The sequence below is a fragment of the Eriocheir sinensis genome, chromosome 26 (genome assembly GCF_024679095.1).
Source record: "Eriocheir sinensis breed Jianghai 21 chromosome 26, ASM2467909v1, whole genome shotgun sequence".
Lineage (NCBI taxonomy): Eukaryota > Metazoa > Arthropoda > Malacostraca > Decapoda > Varunidae > Eriocheir > Eriocheir sinensis.
The window spans coordinates 15,977,791-16,003,871 of record NC_066534.1 but is presented as its reverse complement, the minus strand read 5'-3'; the positions used below and the strand labels follow the sequence as shown (position 1 = coordinate 16,003,871).

Genomic DNA, 26,081 nt, shown 5'->3' with positions numbered 1-26,081 from the left:
GAAGAAGAAAAAGAAGAAGAAAAGGAAGAAGGAAAAGAAAAAGAAGAAGAGGGTTGAGAAGGAGAATAAGGAAAAGAAAAAGAAGAGAGAGAGAGGAAAGAAGAGGAAAAGAAGAAGAGAAGAAAGAAAAGAAAGAATAGAAAGAAAAAGAATGAGAAGGGAGATAAGGAAGAGAAACAAGAAAAAGGAAAAAAAGGAAGAGAACGAAGGAAAAGAAAGAAAAGAAAGGAGAAAGAAGAGAAAAAAGAAAAAAAAACAGGAATAGAAGAAAAGAAGAAACTACACAACATTTTTTTTCTGGGCTCGACGCTCTTAACTTCTCTGCTAAGGGAGTCCAGGGTGTCCACCTAAGTCTATATACACCAAGTCAAGTCATACGCAGGTTTGTGGGAGGAGACACGGCCGAGGCGTGGTTTATGCGTGACACTGCTTGGAGCCAAACTAGAGAATGTAGAAACAGGGATTTAGAGAAAACGAGGAAAGGCGTACTAATTTAAATCAATCACTTCAACATGCCCTCCCTCACACCCCACACCGCCGTTTGTAGTCATTGAAATTAGTCACGCAATAGCACAATAAAAAGACATATTTTTTCGTCAGTGGCTTGCCTGAACGCGCTGTGAAAGAAGGCGAGAATGCACATCCAGAGTGCACATACGGCCCCAACTTTAGTCACAACTGGCGGGTATTTTTTTGGGGGGCTCCAAGTGACGTCATCCCGCTGCTCCGCCCCAGAACCGCCTCCTGCGCGTACCGGTCGCAGTTTTGAAGCAGAGTGACTTGACTTGGTATATAAAGACTTAGGTGTCCACATGCAGCTGTTGACGTGAGGCGAGCCACGCGTAGGGCCACCGTCATCTGTGTGGACCAGCGGACGGCACACCACGCTGAGACAATGCCGAGTGTGTGTGGGAATGACTCGGCAGCCAGACACGTTCCCCTTCCCACCTCATCCGTATTCTCAGACGCTTTCGGCCCTCACAACAACAACTTCCAGAGGCCACAGAGGAGATGAGTCGCGTTCTTATGACTGTCTTTTAACGTTCATGGTGCAGAGGCCTTGTCAAACTATCACTAGGCTCATAGAACTACCCATGGAAATACAATCTCTCTCACAATAACGATTTCCAAAAGGCCACAAGGGAGATGAATCGCGTTCTTATGACTGTCTTTTAACGTTCATGGTGCAGAGGCCTTGTCAAACTATCACTAGATTCATATAATCACCCATGGGAATACTACTAACACAACCTCTACGAAAGCCTTATCAAATTTAGGTGTGTATATCCAGAAATGCTTGAGAATTTGGGCCCTGGTACTCATTGTGTCGCCCCACCAGAAACCTTGTCAGTCTATCACTAGGGCCATATAACTACCCATGGAAATACTACTAACACAACCTCTACGAAAGCCTTACCAAATGTGTGTGTGTGAGCTCCGAAATATTTGAAAATACTGACCCAGGTACTGCTATCGTCGCCCCACTACCGGCAGGAGAAGACACACATACATAAGCTTGAGGAAAGTAAACTGGTTGGGTGGAGTCATTATACCTGGACGTTAACTGAATCACCGGAGGACTATGATGCGGCAGACAGACCTTCCCCTTCTCTCTCCCTCCTCCCTGCCTCCTCTCCCTCCCTTCGCGCACCTTGCACTGCTTGCGGCCGCCCGAGCACCTGTCTTACCTACGCTCGTGCGCTCGTCCGTCACTCAGCGGCGCTCCGAGGCCAAGGTGATAAAAAGTGAAAGTGAAGTGAAAAGAAAAGCTAAATAATGTGGATTGACAGGAGCCGGTGAGTGGTCCAGTGCCCGAGTCTTGACCACCTCACCGCGCGCCGTAGTGGATGCCAAAGGAGAGCTGAGGATAGACTGATTGAATGTGGATAGGAGAAGGAACGAAGCGAACAAGTAAAAAGCTGAAAGTGAGTACATTGTGTCTTGTTCCCTCGTGTTCGTAAGCCAAATAAACACTGAGATAACAGAGACATTTAGCACCGAAAAAACAACAACTGGCGTAAATAAAGAATAAGGAAAATGAACGTAGATAGCTTGAGTACACTGAGTCTCATTCCCTCGTGTACCCAGACTAATGAAACGCCTTGAAGAGAACGGGATAGCCACGCAAACATTAAAGTAACCGATTAAACGTAACTAACACAAGCGAAAACGAGGTAAGAAAAAAAGACAACACTAAAGTCATGTTCCCTGGCGTTCGTAAACCAACTCAACCGCCATGCAGGAGAAGAAAAAAGAGGAAGAGAGAGAAAGAGAGACGCGAGCAGGAAAAGTTACGGTCTTGTGTGTGCGGGTGTGGGTGTGTTTTGCGGGTGGGGAGGCGATCGCGTGTTTGCCGCTCGCCCGCTCGTAATATGTCCAAGCTGCTGATCGTTAGTGTAAAGGTCAGCGGCGAGGGAGCGAACAATAGACGGAGGCACCTCTTAGTAATAGTCGGTCGGGAGTTCCGCCTTTGTAACGGCACTTCTTGGCGCGTTGGGATCCGTCTTGATCTCGGTCTTGGATTCTTTTAACGTGGATACAGGAAGAAAAAGAAGAGGAAGGGGAGGGAGAAAAAGATGGGGGAGGAGCAGGGGAGAGAACAAGAGTAGGAGGAAGGGGAGAGAGAAGGAGAAGGGGGAGGAGCTGGAGGGAGAAGAACAAGAGGAGGAGAAAGGGTAGGGAGAAAAAGAAGGGAGAGGAGGAGGAGGAGGAGGAGAGACTAGAACATGAAGAGAAGGAAGGGGAGGGAGAAAAAGAAGGGGGAAGAGGAGCAGGCGAGAGTAGAATGAGAAGAGGAGGAGGAAATAGAGGGAGAAAAAGAAAAGTGAGGAACAGGAGAAGAAGACCAAGAGGAGGAGGAGGAGGAGAAGAAGGTGGAAAGTTAACAGAAGAGGTGGACGAAATAACGAGAAGAAAACTGATTCAGGAGTTTGAACAAGAGCAAAAAAGCGTTTATAGTGAGCGTGTGTGTGTGTGTGTGTGTGTGTGTGTGTAAGGTGAGGAACAGGAGAAGAAGAACAAGAGGAGGAGGAAGAGAAGAAGAAGGAGGTGGAAAGTTAACAGAAGAGATGGACGAAAGAACGAAAAGAAAACTGATTCAGGAGTTTGAACAAGAGCAAAAAAGCGTGTATAGTGAGTGTGTGTGTGTGTGTGTCCGTCAGTCAGTCTGGAAGTCAAGTCATTCAATTTGTCTTCCTGGGCCAACATTCCCAGACGCATTCAACTCTCCCAACCTTAGACAACAAATACTTCCTTCGCCCATAAAAGGAAATGAGTCGGGTTCTCATGAGTGGTTTAAACGTTCATGGTGAAAAAGCCTTGTCAAACTATCACTAGGCTCATAAAACTACCCATGGGAACACTAACACGACCTCTATGAAAGCCTTACCAAACGTGTGTGTGTGTGAGTTTGAGTGTGTGTGTGTGTGAGCCTCGATATGTTTGAAAATGTTGTTCCTAGGAGACTAAGAGTTTGCGTCTGCTTGTGTCACTGTTAAGACTTGTGGCTCAGTCCAGGAAGATACGAGTAAATAAATTGCACACAAATGTTGACTTTTCTTACTCCAGATTCATGGAAAAAAATCTATTCGAAGTCAAACCGTGTAAAAAAGGGTTCATTGTAAGAGTCCTGTTGGTGTTCCGTGTTCTCGCGAGGCCAAAAAACGGGGCACTGGTTGGTATTTTGCTGGATTTTGATGAGGGACACAAAGTTTGACTCTTCCGCCTTAAGGGAGAAGAAAAAAATAAAGGGGTGAAGAAAAGAGGGGGTGGAGGAGGAGGTAGATTACGAAAGAGGTTAAGCAGATGACGATGATGATGGAGATGATGGTGATGAAGAGGAATAAGTGAAGAGGAATAAGATGAAGATGAAGAAAAAGATGTTGAAGAAAAGATGAAGAAAAGAAGAAAAGATGAAGAAAAAAGATGTTAAAGAAAAAGAAGATGAAGAAAATGAAGAAATAAAAGATGAAGAAAATAATGAAGAAAAAGGAGATGAAGAAAAAGAAGATGGAGAAAAAGAAGATTAGAAAGAAGAGATGAAGAAAAAGGAGATGAAGAAAAAGGAGAGGAAGAAAAAGGAGAGGAAGAAAAAGGAGAGGAAGAACAAGAAGAGAAGAAAAAGAAGAGATGAAAAAGAAGACGAAGAAAAAGAAAAAAAGAAAAGAAGAATAAATAGTGAAGTAACCTAAAGGAATCATGAATGGGAAATGAGGAAGAAAAGAACGCGAAGAAAAAGAAGAGGAAGAAAATAATGAATGTGAAATGCGGTGAAAGGGGAAAGCGATGACAATGAAGAGGAAGAAGAGGAAGAAATGAAGAAGAATAGAAGAAATTGAATAAAAAGCAAAAATTAGGTAGATGGAAGAAATGCTGAAGCGGAAAAAGGGAAAATAGGAGGAGGAGGAGGAGGAAATTAGGGACGGGGAAAAAGAAGAAAGAGGAGCAGGAGAGAATGAAGAACAAGAAGCAGAGGAAAAGGAGGAGGAAGAAGAAGAGAAAGATACAAGATTTAACGGAAGAGATGAAAGGAAGAAAGAAAAGAGAGAATAACTGAATATAAATTAGAACAGAAGAGAAAAAGTAAAGGATTAGAAGATATAGATAGACAGACATAGATAGATAGATAGATAGATAGAGAAAACTAATGGAGGTTGAACAAGATAGAGAAAAGAGAGAGAGAGAGAGAGAGAGAGAGAGAGAGAGAGAGAGAGAGAGAGAGAGAACAATGGAGACAAGAACGGAACGCAACGACGTGAGAAATAACGACACACACACACACACACACACACACACACACACACACACACACACACACACACATATACTGAAGGACGTAGTAATCTTGCCAGTCATCCCCCCTCTCCCCCCTCCCCCAACCCCCTTTTTTTTGTTCTCTGCTCCTTTTATCTCCACAAACTCTCTCTCTCTCTCTCTCTCTCTCTCTCTCTCTCTCTCTCTCTCTGTGTGTGTGTGTGTGTGTGTGTGTGTGTGTGTGTCTGTGTGTGTGTGTGTGTGTGTGTGTGTGTGTGTGTGTGTGTGTGTGTGTGTGTGTGTGTGTGTGTGTGTGTGTGTGTGTGTGTGTGTGTGTGTGTGTGTGTGTGTGTGTGTGTGTGTGTGTGTGTGTGTGTGTGTGTGTGTGTGTGTGTGTGTGTGTGTGTGTGTGTGTGTGTGTGTGTGTGTGTGTGTGTGTGTGTGTGTGTGTGTGTGTGTGTGTGTGTGTGTGTGTGTGTGTGTGTGTGTTCCTTGTGTGTGTAGATAGAATGTAGTAGTAGTAGTAGTAGTAGTAGTAGTAGTAGTAGTAGTAGTAGTAGTAGTAGTTTGTGCTTTCTTAGTATTCATTCAGTATAAAAAATCCACACTTAATACGGCTACCATCACTTCTACTACGACTACTACTACTACTACTACTACTACTACTACTACTACTACTTCTACTACTGCTGCTGAATCATGTCTTATAGTTTGCTTGCCGCGTCATGACAGCCCCTCACCTTCCGTTCTCCTTTCTTCTTACGCCACTTTCACTGTTTATTTTCTTTTGTGTGTGTGTGTGTGTGTGTGTGTGTGTGTGTGTGTGTGTGTGTGTGTGTGTGTGCGTGATTTACTATTTTCCTCGATTTTCTTCTTGTGTTGCTTGTATTTCGTTTTATAATTTGCTTTCTCTTCTTTTAGTCAAGTTTTTTCCTCCTCGTCCTCGTCCTCGTCCTCCTCCTCCTCTTCTTCTTCCATCGATCATCTTATTTTCCTCGTCTTCATCTCTTCCTTTCTGTTTATTCGCATTTCTTTTGTCCCATTCTGTCTCTCTTCCTCGTCAATACATTTTCATCTACTCGTCTCCTATCACTTATCTCCTCATGGTTTTCATACATTAATATCCTCCTTTCCCTTAACAAACATTTATCTCCACTTTCTTTTCTCCTTGTGTCCCCTTTCTCTCCTTCTCCTTCCATGCATTGTCTCCTCCATGCTTCTCTACATTCATTCTTCTCTTCTTGCTCTACTTGTTGTTCTGTAATTCATTCTCTCCTCCCTCCCATTCTCCTCTTCCTGACTCTCTTCTATATATGCTAATTCTCATGCTTTCCGCCTCTCTAGTTTCTCCATTTGTTCATCTCCACTTCCTCCTCCTCCTCCTAATCTGCATGCATTAACTCCCTCCTCTCCAGTTCCTTCATAAATTCATCTTCCTTTCCTTCTCCTCATCCTCCTCTTGCACTAACTTGTTCCTCTCTTTCTCCACAAATTCGTCTCCACTTCCTCCTCCTCTTCAGTCTCTGCTTGCATTAACTCCCTCCTCTCCAGTTCCTTCATAAATTCATCTTCCTTTCCTTCTCCTCAGCTTCCTCATGCAGTATATAACTTTTTCTCTCTTTCTCCACAAAGTCATCTCCATTTCCTCCTCCTCCTTCTAATCTGCATGCATTAACTCCCTCCTCTCCAGTTCCTTCATAAATTCATCTTCCTTTCCTTCTCCTCAGCTTCCTCATGCAGTATATAACTTTTTCTCTCTTTCTCTACAAATTCATCTCCATTTCCTCCTCCTAATCTGCATGCATTAACTCCCTCCTCTCCAGTTTCTCCATCAAATCATCTTCCCATCCTTCTCCTCATCCTCCTCATGCGCTAACTTTTTTCTCTCTTCCTCCACAAATTCGTCTCCACTTCCTCCTCCTCCTAATCTACATGCATTAACTCCCTCCTCTCCAGTTCCTTCATAAAGTCATCTTCCCTTCATTCTCCTCCCCCTCCCCTTACATTAACCTCCTCCACCTCCTTTTATCTCCTCCGCAGAGACGCGCCTCACGAGGAAGACGCCGTCGAGCTACGCGGATGGAGTGTACATGATGGCAGGGCAGGACAGACCCTCCTCCAGGAAGCTGTCGGAGGTGCTCATGAAGGGGCGTGACGGCCTTCCCTCCCTCAGGAACCGGACCGCCATGCTGGCCTTCTTCGGTGAGTGTTAAGTGGTGGTGTTGTTGTTGTTGTTGGTGGTGGTGGGTGGGTGTTTGTAGAGGGGGTTTGGTGGGGGGAGAGTGAGGGGGTTTGCGTTGGTAATGAGGGAGGTAATAGTGCTGTGGGTGTTTGTTTGTGTGGAGGAGTAATGTTTGTGTATGGGTTTGTGTGGGGGAGGGGGAGAGGTGGGGTGTTTGTGCTGGTGATGAAGGAGGTAGTGTTGTGGGTGTTTGTGTATGGGGGGGAGTATAGTGTTTGTGTGTGTGTGTGGAAGGGAATGTTTGTGTGGTGGTGAGTGTGTTCGTGTTGTGGGGGGAAAGGGAATGTTTGTTTGTGTTGGTGATGAGGGAGGTAGTGGTGGGGGTGTTTGTTTGTGTGTGTGTGTAGGGGGGAGGGGTGTTTGTGAATGCGTGTGTGAGTAGGTGGAAGAAAGAGTGAGCCCGGATAAGGAAACGAATTATAAGGAGGACGAATACTAAGATGGAGGAGGAGGAGGAAGAGGAAGAGGAAGAGGAGGAGGAGGAGGAGGAGAAGAAGGAGAAGGAGGAAGAGGAGAGACCAGGAAAACAAGGAATCAGCAAATATGAACAGCGGAAAATCATTTAAGAAGGAGAAACTTATCCAATTATATCTTTTTCGTTTACGGAATTTAGTCAAGCTCGTCATAATATAGCCTCGTATGTGTGTGTGTGTGTGTGTGTGTGTGTGTGTGTGTGTGTGTGTGTGTGTGTGTGTTCAGCAGTGCGTGTCCCTTCTATGGCCACGCGCCCATCCTCTCAGTCACGTCTCATACGCGTGCCCATTCTCCTCCTCCTCTTCCTCCTTCCGTTCCTTCTTCCTCACGACCTCTGTTTTTTTTTCTTTCTATTCTTTTTTCGTCTGGTCACATCACCGTGGAAACAAGAGTGACCTTCGGGTGTGGTGGTGGTGGTGGTGGTGGTGTGTCCGCATGGTTGACCCCGGCCTGTGTGTGGAGCGGGCGGATTTTGATTTATAGTGGCGCCGTCATATATCTTCTTGCTTCGCCCATGTTGCACCCCCTGTGACCCTCCTGACATGTTCCTCTTCCTTCGCTTCGCTTTCTTCCTTTCCTTTCCTTTCCTACTCTTCTCTTTCCTTCCTTTCGCTTCCTCTTCCTTTTCTTTCCTTTCTTTCCCTTTCCTTTCCTCTTCCTCTCATTTCCTTCCCTTCCCTTCCTTTCCTTTCCTTTCCTTCCCTCTCCTTTCCTTTCCTTTCCGTCCTTTTCTCTTTCCTTTCCTTTCCTTCCCTTCCCTAACCTTCCCTTCGCTTCCTCTTCCTTCCCATCTTTTCCTACTTTTTTTCCCTTTTCTGCCTTGCCTTGACCTACCCTTCACTGCCCTACCCTACCCTACCCTCCCCTATCTTACCTTTCCCTCCTCTCACTTATCCTGCTCTACCAATGCCCTTCCTCTGCCAATCTCTTCCTTCCCTATCCATACCCTGTTCCGCCCGACGCTTCCTTGACCAGACCATTCCATTTCCTTACTTCTGTTCACGTTCTCGTCCTCGCCTTCCTCCTCGTCTTCGTTCTCTTCCTTCTCCTCATCCTTGACTCTCTCTCTTCCACACTCCCACGGTTTTCAACTTTTCCCTCAATCCATGTACTTCGTTTTAACTTACCGTACCTATGCCTACCTCTGCTTCATCTCTCCCCCCATTACCTAGTGTTACTCTGCCCCATTCCACACCTAACCTAACCTAACCTAACCTAACCTAACCTAACATGCCTCACTCCAAACCACCACCATTACACACTGTTTCTCGGTTCCATATTCACGTTCCTCTTCTGCCCAGTTCCATAATACTTCACTGCTCCATTCCACACTACTAATACGTCTCATTCTAAACTCCTTTCTACTCCACCCATCCCTTTCCTTGACTTTCCAGCACTGAACTGTCCGATCCTGTTCGTGGAGGGCCGCAGTCAAGTTATGAAGCTGTCTCTCTATATGAAATACGCTACCAAAACTTAAACTAACACCGGGGCTGCTGAGTAAAAAAACTTATTGTAAGGAAGAGAGTAAAATGAACAGAAGGGAATGTGTCCAGAGGGGAATATGTCTTAGGGAGGGGGGAGGGGGGTAGCAGAGGGGGAAACACCTTATAGACTCATTATGCACCGCCCCTCCCTCCCTTCCCTTCCCTTCCCTTCCCTGCCCTTGCCTGCTCTACCCTAATCAGCCCTTCCCTGCCCTTGCCTGCTCTATCCTAATCAGCCCTTCCCTTCCCTTCCCTGCCCTCGCCTGCTCTGCCTTACCCCGCCCTGATCTTACCCCCTCCAGTACCGTGCCAAGAATGGTCAAACAAGGAGATTCAATCGTTGCTCCGCGTGCCTTCTGCCTACTCAATTGTGAGAGCTGGTCAGACTGGTGGCGAGCGAGGGAGGGAGGACGGGTTCTTGGGCAACGGTAGAGGTGGTGACAGTGGTGGTAATGGTGGTGGTAGTGGTGGTGGTGGTGGGTGGTATCAAACAGCTGAGGTAACAATGCCCCCGACACACACACACACACACACACACACACACACACACACGCAGGCACACACAGACACACGCACAAGGTTTGCTCTGTTGTGGACTTAGTGGTTGGTTTCTCCGGCGGGAAGTTTTTTTTTTTTGTTCTTACTTTCTGTTTTATTTATAGTCTAGTTATTTTTTTTTAAAGTTTTGTTCTCGGAGTAGCTGACGTTTTTTTTTTTTGGGGGGGGGATAATTTTGTTTTTGTTGTTTGTGTTGTTTTTCTATTGTTTTTTTTCTTTTTTTGTGTTCATGTCGCTTTTCAACATACTTTTTTTTCTTAATTTCTTCATTGGGGTGTTTTTTTGCGTGTGTTAATGTCGCTTTTCAATATCTTTTTCTCGTTCTTTCTTTTTATTTTGAGATTTTATAATTACGTCGAATATTTTTGGTGTACGTTTTGTTTTTTTGCATTCTTAGATATGTTACTTATTTTCCTCGTCTTTTTCCTCTTTATTTTGAGCTCAAGGTTAGTTCTTTTTTCACAGTTTTCTTGTTTGTATAAATGCCTAACCTGTTTCGGTGGAGTTTGGTTCGTGCATTCATAGGTGTGTTAGTCAGGTTAGCCTACTCATTTTACTCGTCTCTAATTTTTCTTCATTTTGAGTGTGAGGATGTTTTCTTTTTTACAGTGTCCTTGTTTTTAGGGGGAAAGGAGGGTTAAAGAGCTGGGAGTTTGCGCGTTCATTCCTTATTTTCGTTGTCTGGCCCTTCGTCTGTCACCTTTTAACATTTTTTTCAATTAATGGTTAGGTTTTCTTTTCCTTCCCTTCCTTTTCCTTTCTGTCCTTTTCTCTTCCCTTCCTTTCCTTTTCTTCCCTTCCCTTCCCTCTCCTTTTCTTCCCTTCCTTTCCCTAACCTTCCCTTCGCTACAGAACTGCGATATGTGTGTTTATTCCTTATTTTTTTGTTGTATGTTCTAGTATGTCACCATTTAACTTTTTGCCTATTAGTCTTCAGAGTTGGGCAGCCATAAGTAGGCCGCACGTCGAAGCCACCGCCAGTTTTTGTTTCTCATTGCCGGGCGTTGCGACAGGTCAAGGTGTCATCATCATCAGGGGGCAGGAGTGGGACTGCAGGTAAACGTTGACATTTAAGAGAAGAGGATTGGGGCGGGGAACGAAGGGGGAATTAGGGTAGGGAGTGGGTCGGGAGTGATGGGAGGATTGAGGGGGGAAAGGTAGTGGGGAATATGAGGGAAAATTAAGGCAGAGTGATAGGGAGAATGAGTGAGAACAACGCACACTAAAGGGAAACTCAACTAAAGGGGCAAAATTTCCGTGGATCTTCAGTCAAACCACGATTTCCGCTAGCGTGGTTCTCATTTGTTTCTTCTTATTGCTGATGATGATGATGGTGAGTAATACCGTCGTCCTTCGGTGAACTCTACCGTAGCTTTGGAAGATCGTGGACACGTCAGAAAACCACGGAAATAAGAGAACCACGCCAGCGGAAATCGTGGTTTGACTGAAGATCCCCTTAAGGACTGAGGGAGGGGACTCGGCCTCGATAACGTGTCTATGGTTTCTCTAAAAAATACCGCATGAGTGAATGGTTACAATCGAATTCCAAACTCGCCATTGTCGGGCCTGTATCTACCTCGTGAACGGCGCATACTGGCAAAAGGCAGCATGAGATATTTCGTCTCCTGGATATTTCGCTTATGTCTGTATTTTGGTTTATAGCATCTATAGAATAATTTAATTTGATGCTAAGTGGGTATAATTTTCTGAGGGTGTGGTTATTTCGACTTCTGGTCTTAAAATAATTGCTTGACACACACACACACACACACACACACACACACACACACACACACACACACACACACACACACACACACACACACACACACACACACACCGTAAAAAGCTAGTAAACAAAAGCTTAAAAACGTCACCTTTGCGTACTGATGGCCACTACGGTCTATTCCATACGCTTCACTTCTAATTACATTTCTTCTCAGCCTATTTGGGCCAGACTACTACAAACAGAATTTATTTTTTACAGCAAAGGAGACAGTACAAGGGCACACACACCAAAAAAAGAAACAATAAAAAAAAACCCGCTACTCGCTTCTCCTGTAAAGACTCCGAAGAGGTGGACGAACGAGCAGTCAATTACGAGAGAAGATAAAATGAATATATGAGAAGATAAAATGAATATGTTGCTTGTTGCCATAAACCCACGTAGAGAGCCTTTAGGAAGCGGAATCTGGGTGAACGATATTGTTGAACTGGTGCTGAGAAAATGCCGAGGGAGAACCTGTAACCGGACCGTTCGTCTTCACTCTTTCGCTAATAATACCTGTCTGGTGTGACGCTAACTTTCTCTCGTCTTGTCGTCTTTTGCTGCAGCGCTTGTCTTGTTCCGTGTTGCTAGTGAGTTGTATTTGATTTTTTTTTTTTTTTTTACACTTGTTTATGGTGAATGTAGGTGTGCTTGTTTTTACCTGCCGCTGATGAGTTGCACTTGATTATTTTTTTTTTTTTGGTTCTAGTTTGCGTACTCGTAGGTGGGGCAGATTTTACGTGTTTTTGTTTTCTTTTTCCTCCTTCTCCTCCTCCTCCTTCATCTTCTTCGTCATCTTCTTTTTCTTTTTCTTCTTTTTCTTTTTTTGTTTTCTTCTTTTTCTTCTTCTTCTTCTTCTTCTTCTTCTTCTTTTTCTTTCTCTTCTTCTACTTCTTCTTCTTTTTCTTCCTCTTCTACTTCTTCTTCTTCATCTTCTTTCTCCTTCTTCTTTTTCTTCTTTCTCTTCATCATCTTCATCTTCATCTTCTTCTTCTTCTTCATCATCTTCTTCGCTTTAGTTTAGTTCCCCCTGATTTTGAGGAAGGTCATAACTTTACCCTTTGCGCTGAGGAGGGAGTCTTGTCTTGGGCGCCCCGGAAGCACGCCTCTAAACTTACTACTGCAGGAACGAATGGTCTGTCTTGGGTACACTTTTTTGTCTCGAGAGGGGAGGGAGGAAGGGGGGGGGGAGTGACGTGTGTGTGTGGGAGGGGGGGGGGGAGTGCGCGTGCGTGCGTGTTGTAACCTACAGTTTTACCAAAGTCTAAGTTAATGAGTGAGAATGTGAGTGAGTGAATGACTGAATGAGTGAACCAGAGAGTGTGCGGGCAAGGTATTAGAATGAATAGACAAGATATAGATAGATAGACAGATAGGCAGAGACAGACAGCAGCAGAATGGGGGAAGGGACGGAAGGAAAGACAGGATAGAGAGGAAGAAAAGAGTAGAGTGTTAACCATACCTACGAAAAAGTAAGTTATTGAGTAAAGTAAGAAAAGTAGATAAATGGTGTCTAAATAAGACAGATAGACAGTAGTAGAATGGGAAGGGAGAAGGAGAGAAGACGGGACGGAGGGCCAAAAAAGAGTAGTTTGTTAATGCGCACGAGAAAGTAAGTTACTGGCTCCCTTCCTTGCGTTGGGCGGGGCTCGAACGTGTTTGTGGCTTTGTGGTGGTACTGGTAGGCGGGTGTTGCGGTGGCCGAGGTGGTTGTGTTATGTTGTGTTGCAGGAGTGGTGGTAGTAGCAGTAGTAGTAGTAGAAGTTGTGGTGGTAGTAGTAGTAGTAGTAGTAGTAGTAGTAGTAGTAGTGGTGGTGGTAGTGGTAGGACTAACTTGGTCTGTCTGTATTTTCCATTTTAATTCATCTCTCCATTTCTATTTTCTTCCTTACTTTCATTTTTTTCCCATCTCTTCCTCCTCCTCCTCCTCCTTCATCTCCTCATTAACTAACTAACCAACTGACTGACTGACTGACTAACTAACTAACTAATTAACTAACTAACTAACTAACTAACTGACTGATTGACTGACTGGCTATAGGAGGGTCGCTAACTAGAGGAGAGAGTTGGTGCTGTTGCTGGGAGCGGTGACAGCCAGGCGCCCACACGTCACCCCAGCTCCTGTCTCCTCGTGACCATATGAGAACACACTCACTGAGCCGCTGGGCTGGACGATGGGGGCGGCATATCCATAACTGACACCTGGCAGTAATAGTTGTAGTAGTAGTAGTAGTAGTAGTAGTAGTAGTAGTAGTAGTAGTAGTAGTAGTAGTAGTAGTAGTCAATCCATCAATCAGTTTTTATTTCGCAATCCTTGTAGCAAAACATATACCTCATTATTGTGTAAAAATAAAGAAATAAAATCTGTTATTATTATTGATGATGGCTGGAAAAAAAGAGAATCTGGAGCAGGCCTAAAAAAAATAGTGTAAGCTGAATCATATCCTTGACCCGTACGTGATTTTATACCAGAATTTAACGTCTGTAGGTCAAACGTTTCCTTTATACTTTGACACGATTCTTGATCATTCGCCTTGCAATCCTAACGCTCTTTTAAAAACCTTGTCTCTTCCTCATCACTAATTCCTCGTGGTGTGCTGTCCCTTAAAACAGTAGTAGCCAGCAGCAGCACGCACTGATCCGTAGGTGGGAGGGACTCAAGGGCTTGGGATGTCTCGGTTTCTTTGGCCATCGGAGGAGTCGACTGAAACAAACAAACAAAAACAGAAAACTTAAGCGTTAGAGGAGTGTGTAGGTGGACAAGCAGCCTACACGTCGCACCTCTTGGAAACATCAACCTCATCTTTCTTCCCCATCGATGAAGTGAACTAACCTTCCCTTGCACAACTTAAGGGTGTCTGTTGTAATTCTACGGCGGGAGGCAAGCGGGAAGTCATTCTCTCGGGAGCTGAAGTATTTCCTGTGGACAAGAGACCAGATCAGAATACACAGAAGAAAGATAACTGAAAAACGAAGCGAATCAGTATGTAGTTTGGTAGTAGTTGGCGAAGTAGCAGCGGCAGTAGTAGTAGTAGTAGTAGTAGTAGGAGGAGGAGGAGGAGGAGGAGGAAGGAGTATGCCGGGCGAACAGACAACACCGAAGGCTCCTCCCCCCCCCCCCCCTCAAAGCTGGCAGGAAAGGAAAAGAACCAAGCAGCATGGAAAAACTGCATGGAAATTATGTAGGAAAGAGGAAAGAGCTACCATTACTGCTACCACTAATCGGGCGATAAAAGCGGACAAGGACACCAGTATTCGAAAGAACTTAACGTTAATACGACAATCAGTAATATCTTAGTTGCTGGTTGGATTCAAAACACTTGTCTAATCTATTCTTGAAGGCCGTAACTGTTGGACTATCAACGCCATCACAGGGTAGAGAGTTCCAAACATTAACAACTCGATTGAAGAAGTGTTTAGCTTCGTGCGACGAGAATCTTTTACCACTTATCTTCAAATTGTGATTTCTTCTTGTTCTATTTGATCGATCAATTGTAAAGTAATCTTCCGCATTAATATCACTGAATCCTTTCAACATTTTAAACACTTCTATTAGATCGCCTCGCATTCTTCGTTTTGATAGACTGAATAAATTTACTTCTTTAAGCCTTTGTTCGTATGATAAATTTCTCAACCTAGGAATCATCTTTGTTGGAGGATTAACACACGGAAACACCAGCTCAGTAAGGAAATGCACGGTGACGTCTCTGATTACGAATAATGGCGGGAAGCAGACTTGACGGATGCGTGCGGAGCGACCTGGCGCGGCGGAAGGGAACAATGCAGAGCGCGTGTCGGGAACAGAAGGATATTGTTATTATTGTTATTAAGTGGGTGGCGCCAAGCGTGAAGCGAGATTAGTTTGTAAATGTAGTTCATAAGCATCCGTATGTGATTGTAGATGTAGTGGTGTTAGTGTAGTGTGATCATTATCGTTGTTGTTGTTGTTGTTGTTGTTCTTTCTTCTTCTTCTTCTTTTAATTCTTCTTTTTCTTCTTCTTCTTCTTCATCTTCTTCATCTTCTTCTTCTTCTTCTTCTTTTTCTTCTTCTTTTTCTTTTTCTTTTTCTTCTTTTTCTTTTTCTTCTTCTTCTTCTTCTTCTTCTTCTTCTTCTTCGTAGTAATGGTAGTAGTAGTAGTAGTAGTAGTAGTAGTAGTAGTAGTAGTAATGATAATAATAATAATAATAATAATAATAATAATAATAATAATAATAATAATAATAATAATAATAATAATAACAACAATAATGATAATAACGATGACAATATATGCTTATAACAACAAAGGAACACTGTTATTATTGTAAGCGCGGGCGAGGCAGGAAATGTCTCTGCCTGGGCGGGCGGGAGCCGAGGCGTGACGAGGCCGGCGGGGGAGGAGGCTCTCAGGATGACAGAGAGGCGGGGCCGGTAGTTCCCCGTCAGCCACCAGTTTCCCGGACTCCTCAGCCTCCCTGACCGCCGCTCGGGGCACGTCGGGTTTCCCACCGCAGCAGGTCACACGGACCCTCACGGGGTGGGGCGGGGCGGGGCGGGGCGGGGTACGTCCAGACAGGATTTAGAAAGAGAAAAACGCACTCGCCCCTCCCACTCTGTTCTCCTTTCGATTCATTCGTAAAAAATGTGTGTGCGTGTGTGTGTGTGTGTGTGTGTGTGTGAGTATTATATATATGTGTATGTATGTATATGTGTATGGATAAAGACGAGATGCCAGGTGTGTGGGTGGAGAGGAATGGCCGCACGAGTGGAGACAAGGGCGAACTCAGGAACTAAGACAAGGACAGCGGCGCGGTGAAGGACAGGCGGCGCGGTGAAGGGTCGGCACAGGGGCGGGACGGAGGGAAAGGATTTGGACTTTGCGTCAAGAGTTACGTGGGGACAGCAGGGCGACGCCTCTACCTGGTGGGGCGTAAAGTGTCGTCCTGGCTCCCCATTCCCTATGCGTCCAGTGGGTCAGCTGCCCCCTCCTTGTGAGTGGACCTGGTCTTTGTTACCTTCGAGGGGCTGCTGGGCGGAGGCGGCGGGCTCTTCTCCCCCACGGTCCAGCCTTTTTCTTTACGGTACAGGAGACATACCAAAGGCTAGGCAAAAATAAGCATATACTGAGATAAGAAAATGCCAACGACTTAATGCTCCATAGAAATCAAATGCCAATAAAAAATGATGACTTACAGTTCCAGAGGCGTCATTTTTTTTACAGTAAAGGAAACAGCTAAAGGGCAAAGAAAGAGAAAACAATAATGAAAAAAAGCCCGCAAGTTACTGCTCCCTTCCTGATAAAAAAAGAGAAAACATAAGGAGTGTTGCTTCCTGGGTGTTCCAGACGATTTGAAGAACTCTCAGCGGAAGATTTTGATACGTGGATGGCCTCCTTCAAAACCTTAATGAAAAAAAGTAAAAAAAGAACCGACAGCCTCTCCTTCAAAACCTTAATGAAAAAAAGCAAAAAAAGAACCGACAGCCTCTCCTTCAAAACCTTAATGAAGAAAAGCAAAACAAGAATCGACAGCCTCTCCTTCAAAACCTTAATGGAGAAAAGCAAAAAAAGAACCGACAGCCTCTCCTTCAAAACCTTAATGAAGAAAAGCAAAACAAGAATCGACAGCCTCTCCTTCAAAACCTTAATGAAGAACAACCAAAAAGAACCGACAGCCTCTCCTTCAAAACCTTAATGAAGAACAACCAAAAAGAACCGACAGCCTCTCCTTCAAAACGTTAATGAAGAAAAGCAAAAAGAACAGACAGCCTCCTTCAAAACCTTAATGAAGAAAAACCAAAAAGAACCGACAGCCTCTCCTTCAAAACCTTAATGAAGAAAAGCAAAAAGAACAGACAGCCTCTCCTTCAAAACCTTAATGAAAAAAAGCAAAAAAAGAACCGACAGCCTCTCCTTCAAAACCTTAATGAAGAAAAGCAAAAAAAGAACCGACAGCCTCTCCTTCAAAACCTTAATGAAGAAAAGCAAAAAGAACCGACAGCCTCTCCTTCAAAACCTTAATGAAGAAAAGCAAAAAAAGAACCGACAGCCTCTCCTTCAAAACCTTAATGAAGAAAAGCAAAAAAAGAACCGACAGCCTCTCCTTCAAAACCTTAATGAAGAATAAGCAAAAAGAACCTACAGCCTCTCCTTCAAAACGTTAATGAAGAACAACCAAAAAGAACCGACAGCCTCTCCTTCAAAACCTTAATGAAGAAAAAACAAAAAAGAACCGACAGTTACTTTTATCCACAACCGGGGCATTGTTCGTCACCCCCCCGGCCAACCAGAGCGTGGAGGTGCCGGCCGTGGACTGAATGGCTCGACTTGACCACTGACAAGACACAGACAAAGGCCCCACCTCACAACAGTACACACACACACTGGGTTAACCCCTTGACTGCGGGTTTCCTACAAGAAGACATCACCAAGCCTTCAGGAACGGAACAAAAAGTGGCTGATACTATTCAATGAAGAAAGATGTAAAGTCCTGCACCTTGGGAGGGGATATCCAGCATACCAATACCACATGGGAAACACTCCACTATCCACCACAGAGGCAGAGAAAGACCTGGGAATATATGTTACCAGGCTACCAGTGAAAATCAAATCCGTGCCAATCGCAGCGGACGGGTTAACAGCCGTGGTGCTTTACGTTAAGTGTCACGCTACATCATATTACAGTAGAATTAAGATGTTACGGATAAACAATATAATACGGAGTGCAAATTTAGTGTCTTTTGATAATGCCTTCCGGAGAGTGGTCAGTGAGGGCGGTGGATCTGTACTCGCGGTTACTTGGGTGGGGTAGACTGACTGGCATTACTTCTGTGGCTGGGACCATAGATTACACACACACACACACACACACACACACACACACACACACCTAACACGGGATAAACCAAAGGGATGACGTTGTGGTGGTGATGGAAGGGTTCAGAATCTCGTATTATAACTGGGTTCCCATTTTGAGCATCTCCGTATCCCTATTGTGGCGCCGCTCATCTCCCAGGGCAAGAGAAACAAGAGAAACTGAAGAGTGAAAGAAAATAAAGGAAATTGGAAAAGGAGGAAGAGAAAACAGAAGAGATAAAAGGAAAATAATACTGAAGGAATGAATAGATGTGAGTGAGATAGGCCGAGGTTATGGAAGAAGAGGAGGGAGAGGAAAAAAGAGGAGGAGGAAAAGGAAAAAAAAAGTCGCAGGAGGAGTAAGACACACACACAGACAGATAGACAGACAGACTTCTTAACTTACACTCATAATCTTCACTCCATTGCTAAGTCTCGATTGGGTGCCATTGCCGTCGCCTCCAATCCTCCCTCCGCCCCATTGCCGATCCACAACACAATCAGGCCAAAGTTCCTTGTGCGCGGACGTCGTTTCCTCTCACAAGTCTTGACCCACAAGGAGAAGGTTTCATCACCGTTTCAGAAGAGCGGTGGAGGGAAACTAATGGACGAGATGACGAGACCTCGGGAGGGCGACCAAACTAACCCTCAGGATGTTTGTTGCACCCGCGGCGAGGGGATGCGAGGGGCGGGTGGTGGTGGCCTTCTCGTGTGTGTGTGTGTGTGTGTGTGTGTGTGTGTGTGAGCCGGCGGAGCACCTTGTATTGTCGTGGCTGCCATTTTCCCGTCGAGGTCATTCACTCACTCGCTCACTCCCTCGGCCGCTGGAAAGACACACAGCACCTTCACGACATCACCTTTTAAGTGGTGGTTGAGCTCATGCAGTAATGGAGACGACTGTTTGGCCTTGAGAAAGCCATGACACGTATACATATTGACCATTTATCTATTTAGCAGCGTTGTAAATAGACGTTAAGTTTTGCATATTATTTAAGTGCTTGGAGGGTGATGTGGAGGAGGAGGAGGAGTGCGGAGAACTTGTACGTCAAAAAAGGTTCTGTTCATGGGAAAGGAAACCAGAGAGAATAATAGAGTACAAAGTGGGAAGGTATAAGGAGCTGGAGAAGTAAGACAGACAGACAAACAGAGAGAAAGAAAATAAGAGAAGGGAGACGAGAGAAATTACAGTAGAATAGAGGAAAGAATGACAAGGTTTCAGTCGCAGGAGGAGCAAGACAGACAGACAGACAAGCAGAAAGAAAGAAGAGAGGAGAAACGAGAGAGAGAGAGAGAGAGTAGACTAGAAAAGAGAATGGCAATGTAATGAAAGCCTGAAGAGTGAAAGAAAATAAAGCAAATTGGAAAAGGAGGAAGAGAAAACAAAAGAAAGAAAAGGAAAATAATACTGAAGGGATGGATAGATGTGAGTGAGATAGCCCGAGGTTATGGAAGAAGAGGAGGGAGAGAAGAAAAAGGAAAAAGAGGAGGAAGAAAAAGAAAATAAGTCGCAGGAGGAGTAAGACACAGACAGACAGACAGACAGACAGAGAGAGAAGGGGCCTGCATACACAAGTTACGCACATACAAAAGGGAAAAGGAGGATGTTGGGCAAAAAACGAGAGCTTCAAAGACTGCCGGTGAGCCTTTGTATGTAACGTATGTATAGTAGTAGTAGTAGTAGTAGTAGTAGTAGTAGTAGTAGTAGTAGTAGTAGTAGTAGTAGCAGTTGTTGTTGGTGGTGGTGTTGGTGGTGTTGGTGGTGGTGATGTTGATGTTGATGTTGTTGATGTTGATGTTGATGGTGATGTTGATGGTGATGGTGATGATGATGATGATGATGATGTTGATGTTGTTGTTGTTGTTGATGTTGTTGCCTCTGCCGCTCCTGGTTTTCCTTGTCACGATGTGTGTTGGTGGAACGTGACTGTGGTGGTGATGGTGGTGATAGTGGTGGTGGTGGTGATGAGGGTAGTGGTGGGGAGATGGGTAAAGGTTGACGTGGTTCTTTTTTAAACTTAATTTTTGTGTGGGATATGAATAATTGTTTTTTCTTTTTTTTTTTCTTTTTCTGATTTTCTTTTTCCTCTTTCGCTCCTTTTCCTTCTTAATCTCGGCCTACCTCTCATCTCCTAATCCTCCTTCCAACATCATCTTTCCTTTCTTTTAATCTTTATCTTTTTCTCTTCATTCTCCTCCTCTTTCTTCTTTTCCTTCTTTTCCTCCTTTCTCTCAGCCCACCTCTCATTTCCTACTCTTTTCTTCAATATCATCCATTACCACAAAACCAGAAGGGAGAAAAAAACCACTACATCTATTTTATTTTTCATTTGGTTCATATGATTCAATAAATAAATAAAAACAGAATAAAAGGAAGATGGTAATGAAAGGAGGAATAGGAGAGAGGCCGAGGAGGAGAAAAGAAGAGAAGGAGGAGGAGGAGGAGAAAAAGAAGAAAAAGGAAAAGAAATAAGACAGAGGTTAATAAAGAAAGGAAAAGGAGATGAGAGATAGGCCAAAACTGAGGAGGGAGAAAAGGAGGAAAAAGAGAAAAAGAAAGAGGGAGAGAAAGAGAGAGAGAATACAGAGAGAATTAACTACATAATTACCATACACGTTACCTTCAGCTGAGGAGGAATACATTGAGTTGCATCCAAGAGAAAGAGAGAGAGTGAGTGTTGCTTTTAGGCAGTGAATCTGTGTTGCGTCCATCCATCCACCCATCCGACCAGCCCGTGTGTGTTTGTCTTGCGTCGATGCGGCAAGTGTTTGTTTTGCGTCGGGTCGAGAAAGTGTTTGTGTTGCGTCCAGGTGTTGTTTGTGTTGCGTCAGAGCGGCAGTAGAGCAGCGGGGTCAAGGATGCTGCAGATCGGGATGAGCAAGTCGTGAGAGAGAGAGAGAGAGAGAGAGAGAGAGAGAGAGAGAGAGAGAGAGAGAGAGAGAGAGAGAGAGAGAGAGAGAGAGAGAGAGAGAGAGAGAGAGAGAGAGAGAGAGAGAGAGAGAGAGAGAGAGAGATAAAGAGAGAGAGAGAAATAAAAGTGTAAATAAAGTACAAGGAAGAAAAAGAGACAGGACATTTAATAATAGAGGAGGAAGATGAAGGAGGTGTTAGAAGACAGAAGATGATGATGAGGAGGAGGAGGAAAAGAAAAAAAGATGATAAAGAAAAAAGGAACATAAAAGGAGAGAGAGGCCGAGGAGGTGGAGAAAGAAGAGGAGGAGGAGATGAAAAGGAGGCGAAAAAGAAGAAAAAAATATGAAAGGAATAAAAAAAAGCTAATAAATGAGGGAACAGGAAGGAGAGGTGCGGTAAGAAGGGGAGACGAGGAGGAGGAAGAAGGAAGGACCAGTAAAGGAGAGACAGACAAAGGTTAAGGAGGAAGAGAAGCGTGAGAAGAAGGGAAAGAAGGAGGAAGAGGAGAAGGAAGATAGGTCACAGGAATGCCGCCTTGCCAGGGATGCGAGTTCACCTTGTAACACCTTGGCAGCGTGATAGGATCCTTAACCCTGCCAACCTTGTCTTGGGAGGAAGGAAAAAGAACAACAGGACCAAGAAGAAGAGGAAGAAGCAAAAGAAAGCAGAAGAAAGTGATGATCAAGGGAAGAAGGAGAGGAAGAAGAAGAAGGTAGATAGATAGATAGATAGAGACGAAGGAAAGGGAAGAAAAAAACTATTAATAGGAGGAGGAGGAAAAGTGGGAAAAGGATCGTGAGGAGGAAGAGGGAGAGAAAAAAATGAGCGGAGGAGGAGGAGGCGGAGGAGGAGGACAAGCCGTGGAGGGAGGGGGAGATAGTGCATTCAAGGTCAAGAGAAGAGAAGAGAAGAGAAGAGAAGAGGGTGATATTTGTGGTCGCTGTAAGGCCAGACTCAACCGCCACATTCATGGTTGCTCTTCGAGAGAAAGTCTTCCACGAATTCTTTTCCTCCTGCTGTCGATGTCGCCTCATTCATCTCTCTTCAAGGTCGGAGGGAGAGTATGTTCGCCATTAAGTACGCAACGTTCCTTTTAGTACTCAGTATGCTCCATGATGTTATAGTCCACTCAATCAATCAATCAATCCTCGTCTTCAATGGCTGCTGTGTCGTGAAGATTAAGATGGAGGTGGTGATGGCTTCTATATATAAAACAATAACAGCGATTCTCAACCATATTTCTTGAGACCCGGTGGTGTTGTGGGTCATCTTTGGTGGTGGTGGTGGTGGAGGAACTGGAGGAGAGGGGGGGGGATGAAGAGAGAGGTACTGAGGATGGGTAGGGGAGGAGGAGGGGTCGTCGGTGTTGGAGAAGGTCATGAAGGTCGCTTTACTGTGGGTCTTATTTTCGTGTCCATAAATAAGGTCGTGCAAAAAATTCGTCTCTTATGCGTATTTCTGAAAGGCTTTTAACGTTTTTATTAGTATGAGTGGTGAGTGATGCGGTGTTAGTGGTGTTGAGACTGGTGATGAAGAAGATGCTGGCAGGGAGGACTTTCAATGGTGGTGGTGGTGATGGTAGTGGTGGTGACAGGTGGTGGTCATAGTGGTGGTGGTGGTGGTGGTGGTGGTGGTGACAATATTGATGATGGTACTGACAGGAGTTGACTTCGTGGTGATGATGGAGATGATGGTAGTGAGAGTAGTGGTGGTGAAGAGCTGAGCGGGTAAGAATGATGATGGAACTAGTGGTGATGATGGAGGTGACGGTGGTTGTGGTGGTGACAGTAATGATGACGGTGGTGGTGGTGGTGACAAGATTAGCGGTGATGAAGAAGAAGGAGGAGGCATTGATGGGGGTGGTGATAGTGACCCTTTGTGGTGGTGGTGGTGGTGAGAGGATGAGTGATGGAGGTGGTGGTGCTGTCGGTCAATGGTGGTGGTGGTGATGGAAATGATAATGGTGGTGACAAGGGTGATGAAGATGGTGATGATGATGACGACTGAAACAATGACCACAGGACTCACTTTCATATTTTTTTGGAGCGTATAAAGAACGACAGAGGATGAGTGATGAAGGTGGTGATGGTGGTGACAGTGGTAGTGATGGAGATGATAATGGTGGTGACAAGGGAGCTGGTGATGAAGATGAAGATGATGACCACGAAAACAATGATAATACCTTTCAATATTGTTATGGAGAGGATAAAAAACGACATTAGCAAAAAAAAAAAAAAGTAGAAAAGGAAGATGATCAAGAAGGAAGGAAGGAATAGAAGAAGGGAGACAGGAGGTGGAAAAAGGAGGAGGAGAGGAAGAAGATGAAGAGGACGAGGCCGGTGGTGATATAAAAGAAAGATACTGGTGGTGATTGAAACAGTGGTGGTGGTGATGGTGGTGGTGGAGATAAACTAAGCAGTGGTGTTGAGAGTGGTGGCGGTGTGCTTCGTGGTGGTGTTAAGAAAAGTAGAAGTGGTGATGATGGATTGGTAGTGAGAGAAATGAGACTGGAAGACGTATAAGGCAGTTGCAGTGGTGTTGAAATAGAAGGAGTGGTGGTGGTGGTTATGAGGGACTAGAAACCATCCCGTTCATGCATGTCGGTGGTGCGGTGGGTGGTGGTTACGGTGATGGGGTAAGGAAGTTGTAGTGGTGGGGGTGGTAGTGGTGGTGGAGAGGGGAGTGGCTGGTGCATGTTGGCGGGGAGGTGGGTGGTGGTTACGGTGATGGGGTAAGGAAGTTGTAGTGGTGGGGGTGGGGGTGGTGGTGGAGAGGGGAGTGGCTGGTGCATGTTGGCGGGGAGGTGTGTGGTGGTTACGTTCACGAGGACTGACGGACAGGTATATAATGGGTGGAGGGAAAAAAGTGAGAGGGAAGTAAAAGGCAGGTTAGAGGCAGCGGAAAGGGCGGGAGATGTAAGGTGGAAGAGGTGAATGGAATGGGTGTGGAGGAATGGTGGAAGATACTGGAAGGGGTGTCGGACGGAGTGGGGGAGTTGTAAAGGGGAGTTGGTAGGGAGTTGAAATGCCTCTTGCCTCTCGTTGTGGGTTATGAGACTTTATTGGTTGCCTGACTGATTGACTGGTTGGTTAGATTTTGTTTATATGTACTAGAGGGTTTTCATGAAGCTGCGTGTGTGTGTGTGTGTGTGTGTTTGTGTGTTGTGTGTGAGTGTGTGTGTGCGTGTAATGCAATGCTTGTTTATGTGATGCTATGTAATGTGGTGTGGTTGTGATGTGACGTACCACCTCCATATGATTCTCAATATTCCTGTCTCTCTGTTCCTGTCCTTCCCGAACCTCTTCCTTTCTCTCCCTCTCTCCCTTCATCCATCCCTATCCCTGTCCAAAAGTGTCCATGTCTCCCTTATCTTTCCTTCTTTCTTCCACCACCTCAACCGTACCTGTATATTCCTCTCCCTTCCTTTCTCTCTTTTCCCATCCTTTCGTACCCTTTCCATTGCTTTCCCTCTTCTTCTTCACCCGCCGTCCCTTTCTCTAGTTTATTTTCCTGTACCTTCAACCCCCCTCGCTCTTCTTCTCTTTTTTCTCTCCTTTCCATTCCTTTTCCTCTTCTTCACCTGCCGTCCCTTCCTCTCCCTTCTTTCTTGCATCTTCAACCACCTCGTCCTTCCTCTCTTTTCACACTTTCATTCCTATCCACGCTTTTCCGTTCCTCTTTCGCATTTTGTACTTTCCTCCCTTTTCTTCGTCCCCCCTCTCGCCTTCCTCTATACCCTTTCCATTCCTTTCCCTCTTCTTCACCTGCCGTCCCTTCCTCTCGCTCCTTTTCCTGAACCTTCAACCACTCTCCTCTCTCTCATTCCCTCTCACTTCAAACCTTCCCGTCCCTCCTTTTCTGCATGTACCTTAGTTACCTATCTTCGTGCCAACTCTCACCCCATCCCTCCCTCCACACAGGCCAAGTGGTGTCCTCTGAGGTGCTGCAGGCGTCCGAGGCGGGGTGTCCCATTGAGATGCACAAGATCCCCATTGAGCGTTGCGACGAGATGTACGATAAGAACTGCGCCGGAGACAAGTTCATGCCCTTCCACCGCGCCGGGTACGACTACTCCACCGGCCAGAGCCCCAACAGCCCCCGCGAGCAGGTAAGGGAGGCGCGCTATCCTGTTACCGGCGGCCCTTCTTATATGTGAGGGTCCGGTAACAGACACCAGGATACATAGGGCCGTATTTTAAGACACCATCGCTTCTCACATCAACTATTTCTACAGGTCAAAGAGGGGATCAATGTGGTTTTCATGAGTGTTTTTTTAAGGTTCATGGCACAGAAGAAGGGTCAAACTACCACCAGGGTCATAAAACTACCCCTGGAAATGCCCACAGCTCCTACGAAAGCCATGTCAAATATGTGAACTTGGGAGACGAAATGTTTTAAAATACGACCCATAGAGACTTCGTTAATACTTACAGGCATCTCTAAACCATTTGAATTTCCTTATATTGCCAAAACAAACCCTAAGCTGGTGAGTGTAAGCAAGAATGGTGCCTATTAGCTCCCTCTAGTGTAGTTTATGCGTCACCTACAAGCTCACCATTCAGACACCGCCGCCCAGGGTCAACCAAGTCGTTGTTCTCATTTACAATCACAGCAGGTGGAGCAGAAGAGGTGTGACTGGTGGAAGGAAACTGCCGGAAATAGTGGACAGTTTTTGCAATGCGCGTGAAACCAGACCCGCACATTAAAGTATAGCCTTGTACATTTTTAGGGTCAACAGTGTGGTGTTATCATTTTGCTGAAAGTTAGGGAATGCTAGCCAGTCTTTAGGGGCAATCATCATCATCATCATTTTACCTTTCCCTTCTTCACAAGCAAAGATAATGATAATAAAAGTAGTAATAATAATAATAATGATAATAACTAATAGTAATAATAATAATGATAATGACGGGGAGAGGCAATATAAAAAGGAATGACAATAGAATGAGTTGTATAGATGGATGGGGGAAGGGAGGGAGGGAAAGAAGAAAGGAAGGGGGCAGGGGGGAGGAAAGGGGGAGAGAGGAGAGGGAACAGAGGCGCTGACGTAAAAAGA

The 26,081-nt window shown here is 45.0% G+C and overlaps 1 protein-coding gene across 3 annotated transcripts in view; it reads left to right on the top strand.

Annotated features, from left to right (window-relative positions):
* The window catches only part of LOC127003819 (dual oxidase-like), a 138,542-nt gene that overhangs the window by 80,285 nt on the left and 32,176 nt on the right, over positions 1 to 26,081 (top strand). For all 3 annotated transcript variants that reach the window (XR_007757415.1, XM_050870879.1, XM_050870878.1), the window contains exons 3-4: positions 6,793 to 6,954; positions 24,946 to 25,133. Coding sequence is in view for 2 of the 3 variants with exons in the window: in XM_050870878.1 (XP_050726835.1) it covers positions 6,793 to 6,954; positions 24,946 to 25,133 (350 nt within the window). In the remaining variant the exon portion in view is untranslated. The remainder of the gene's footprint in view (positions 1 to 6,792; positions 6,955 to 24,945; positions 25,134 to 26,081) is intronic.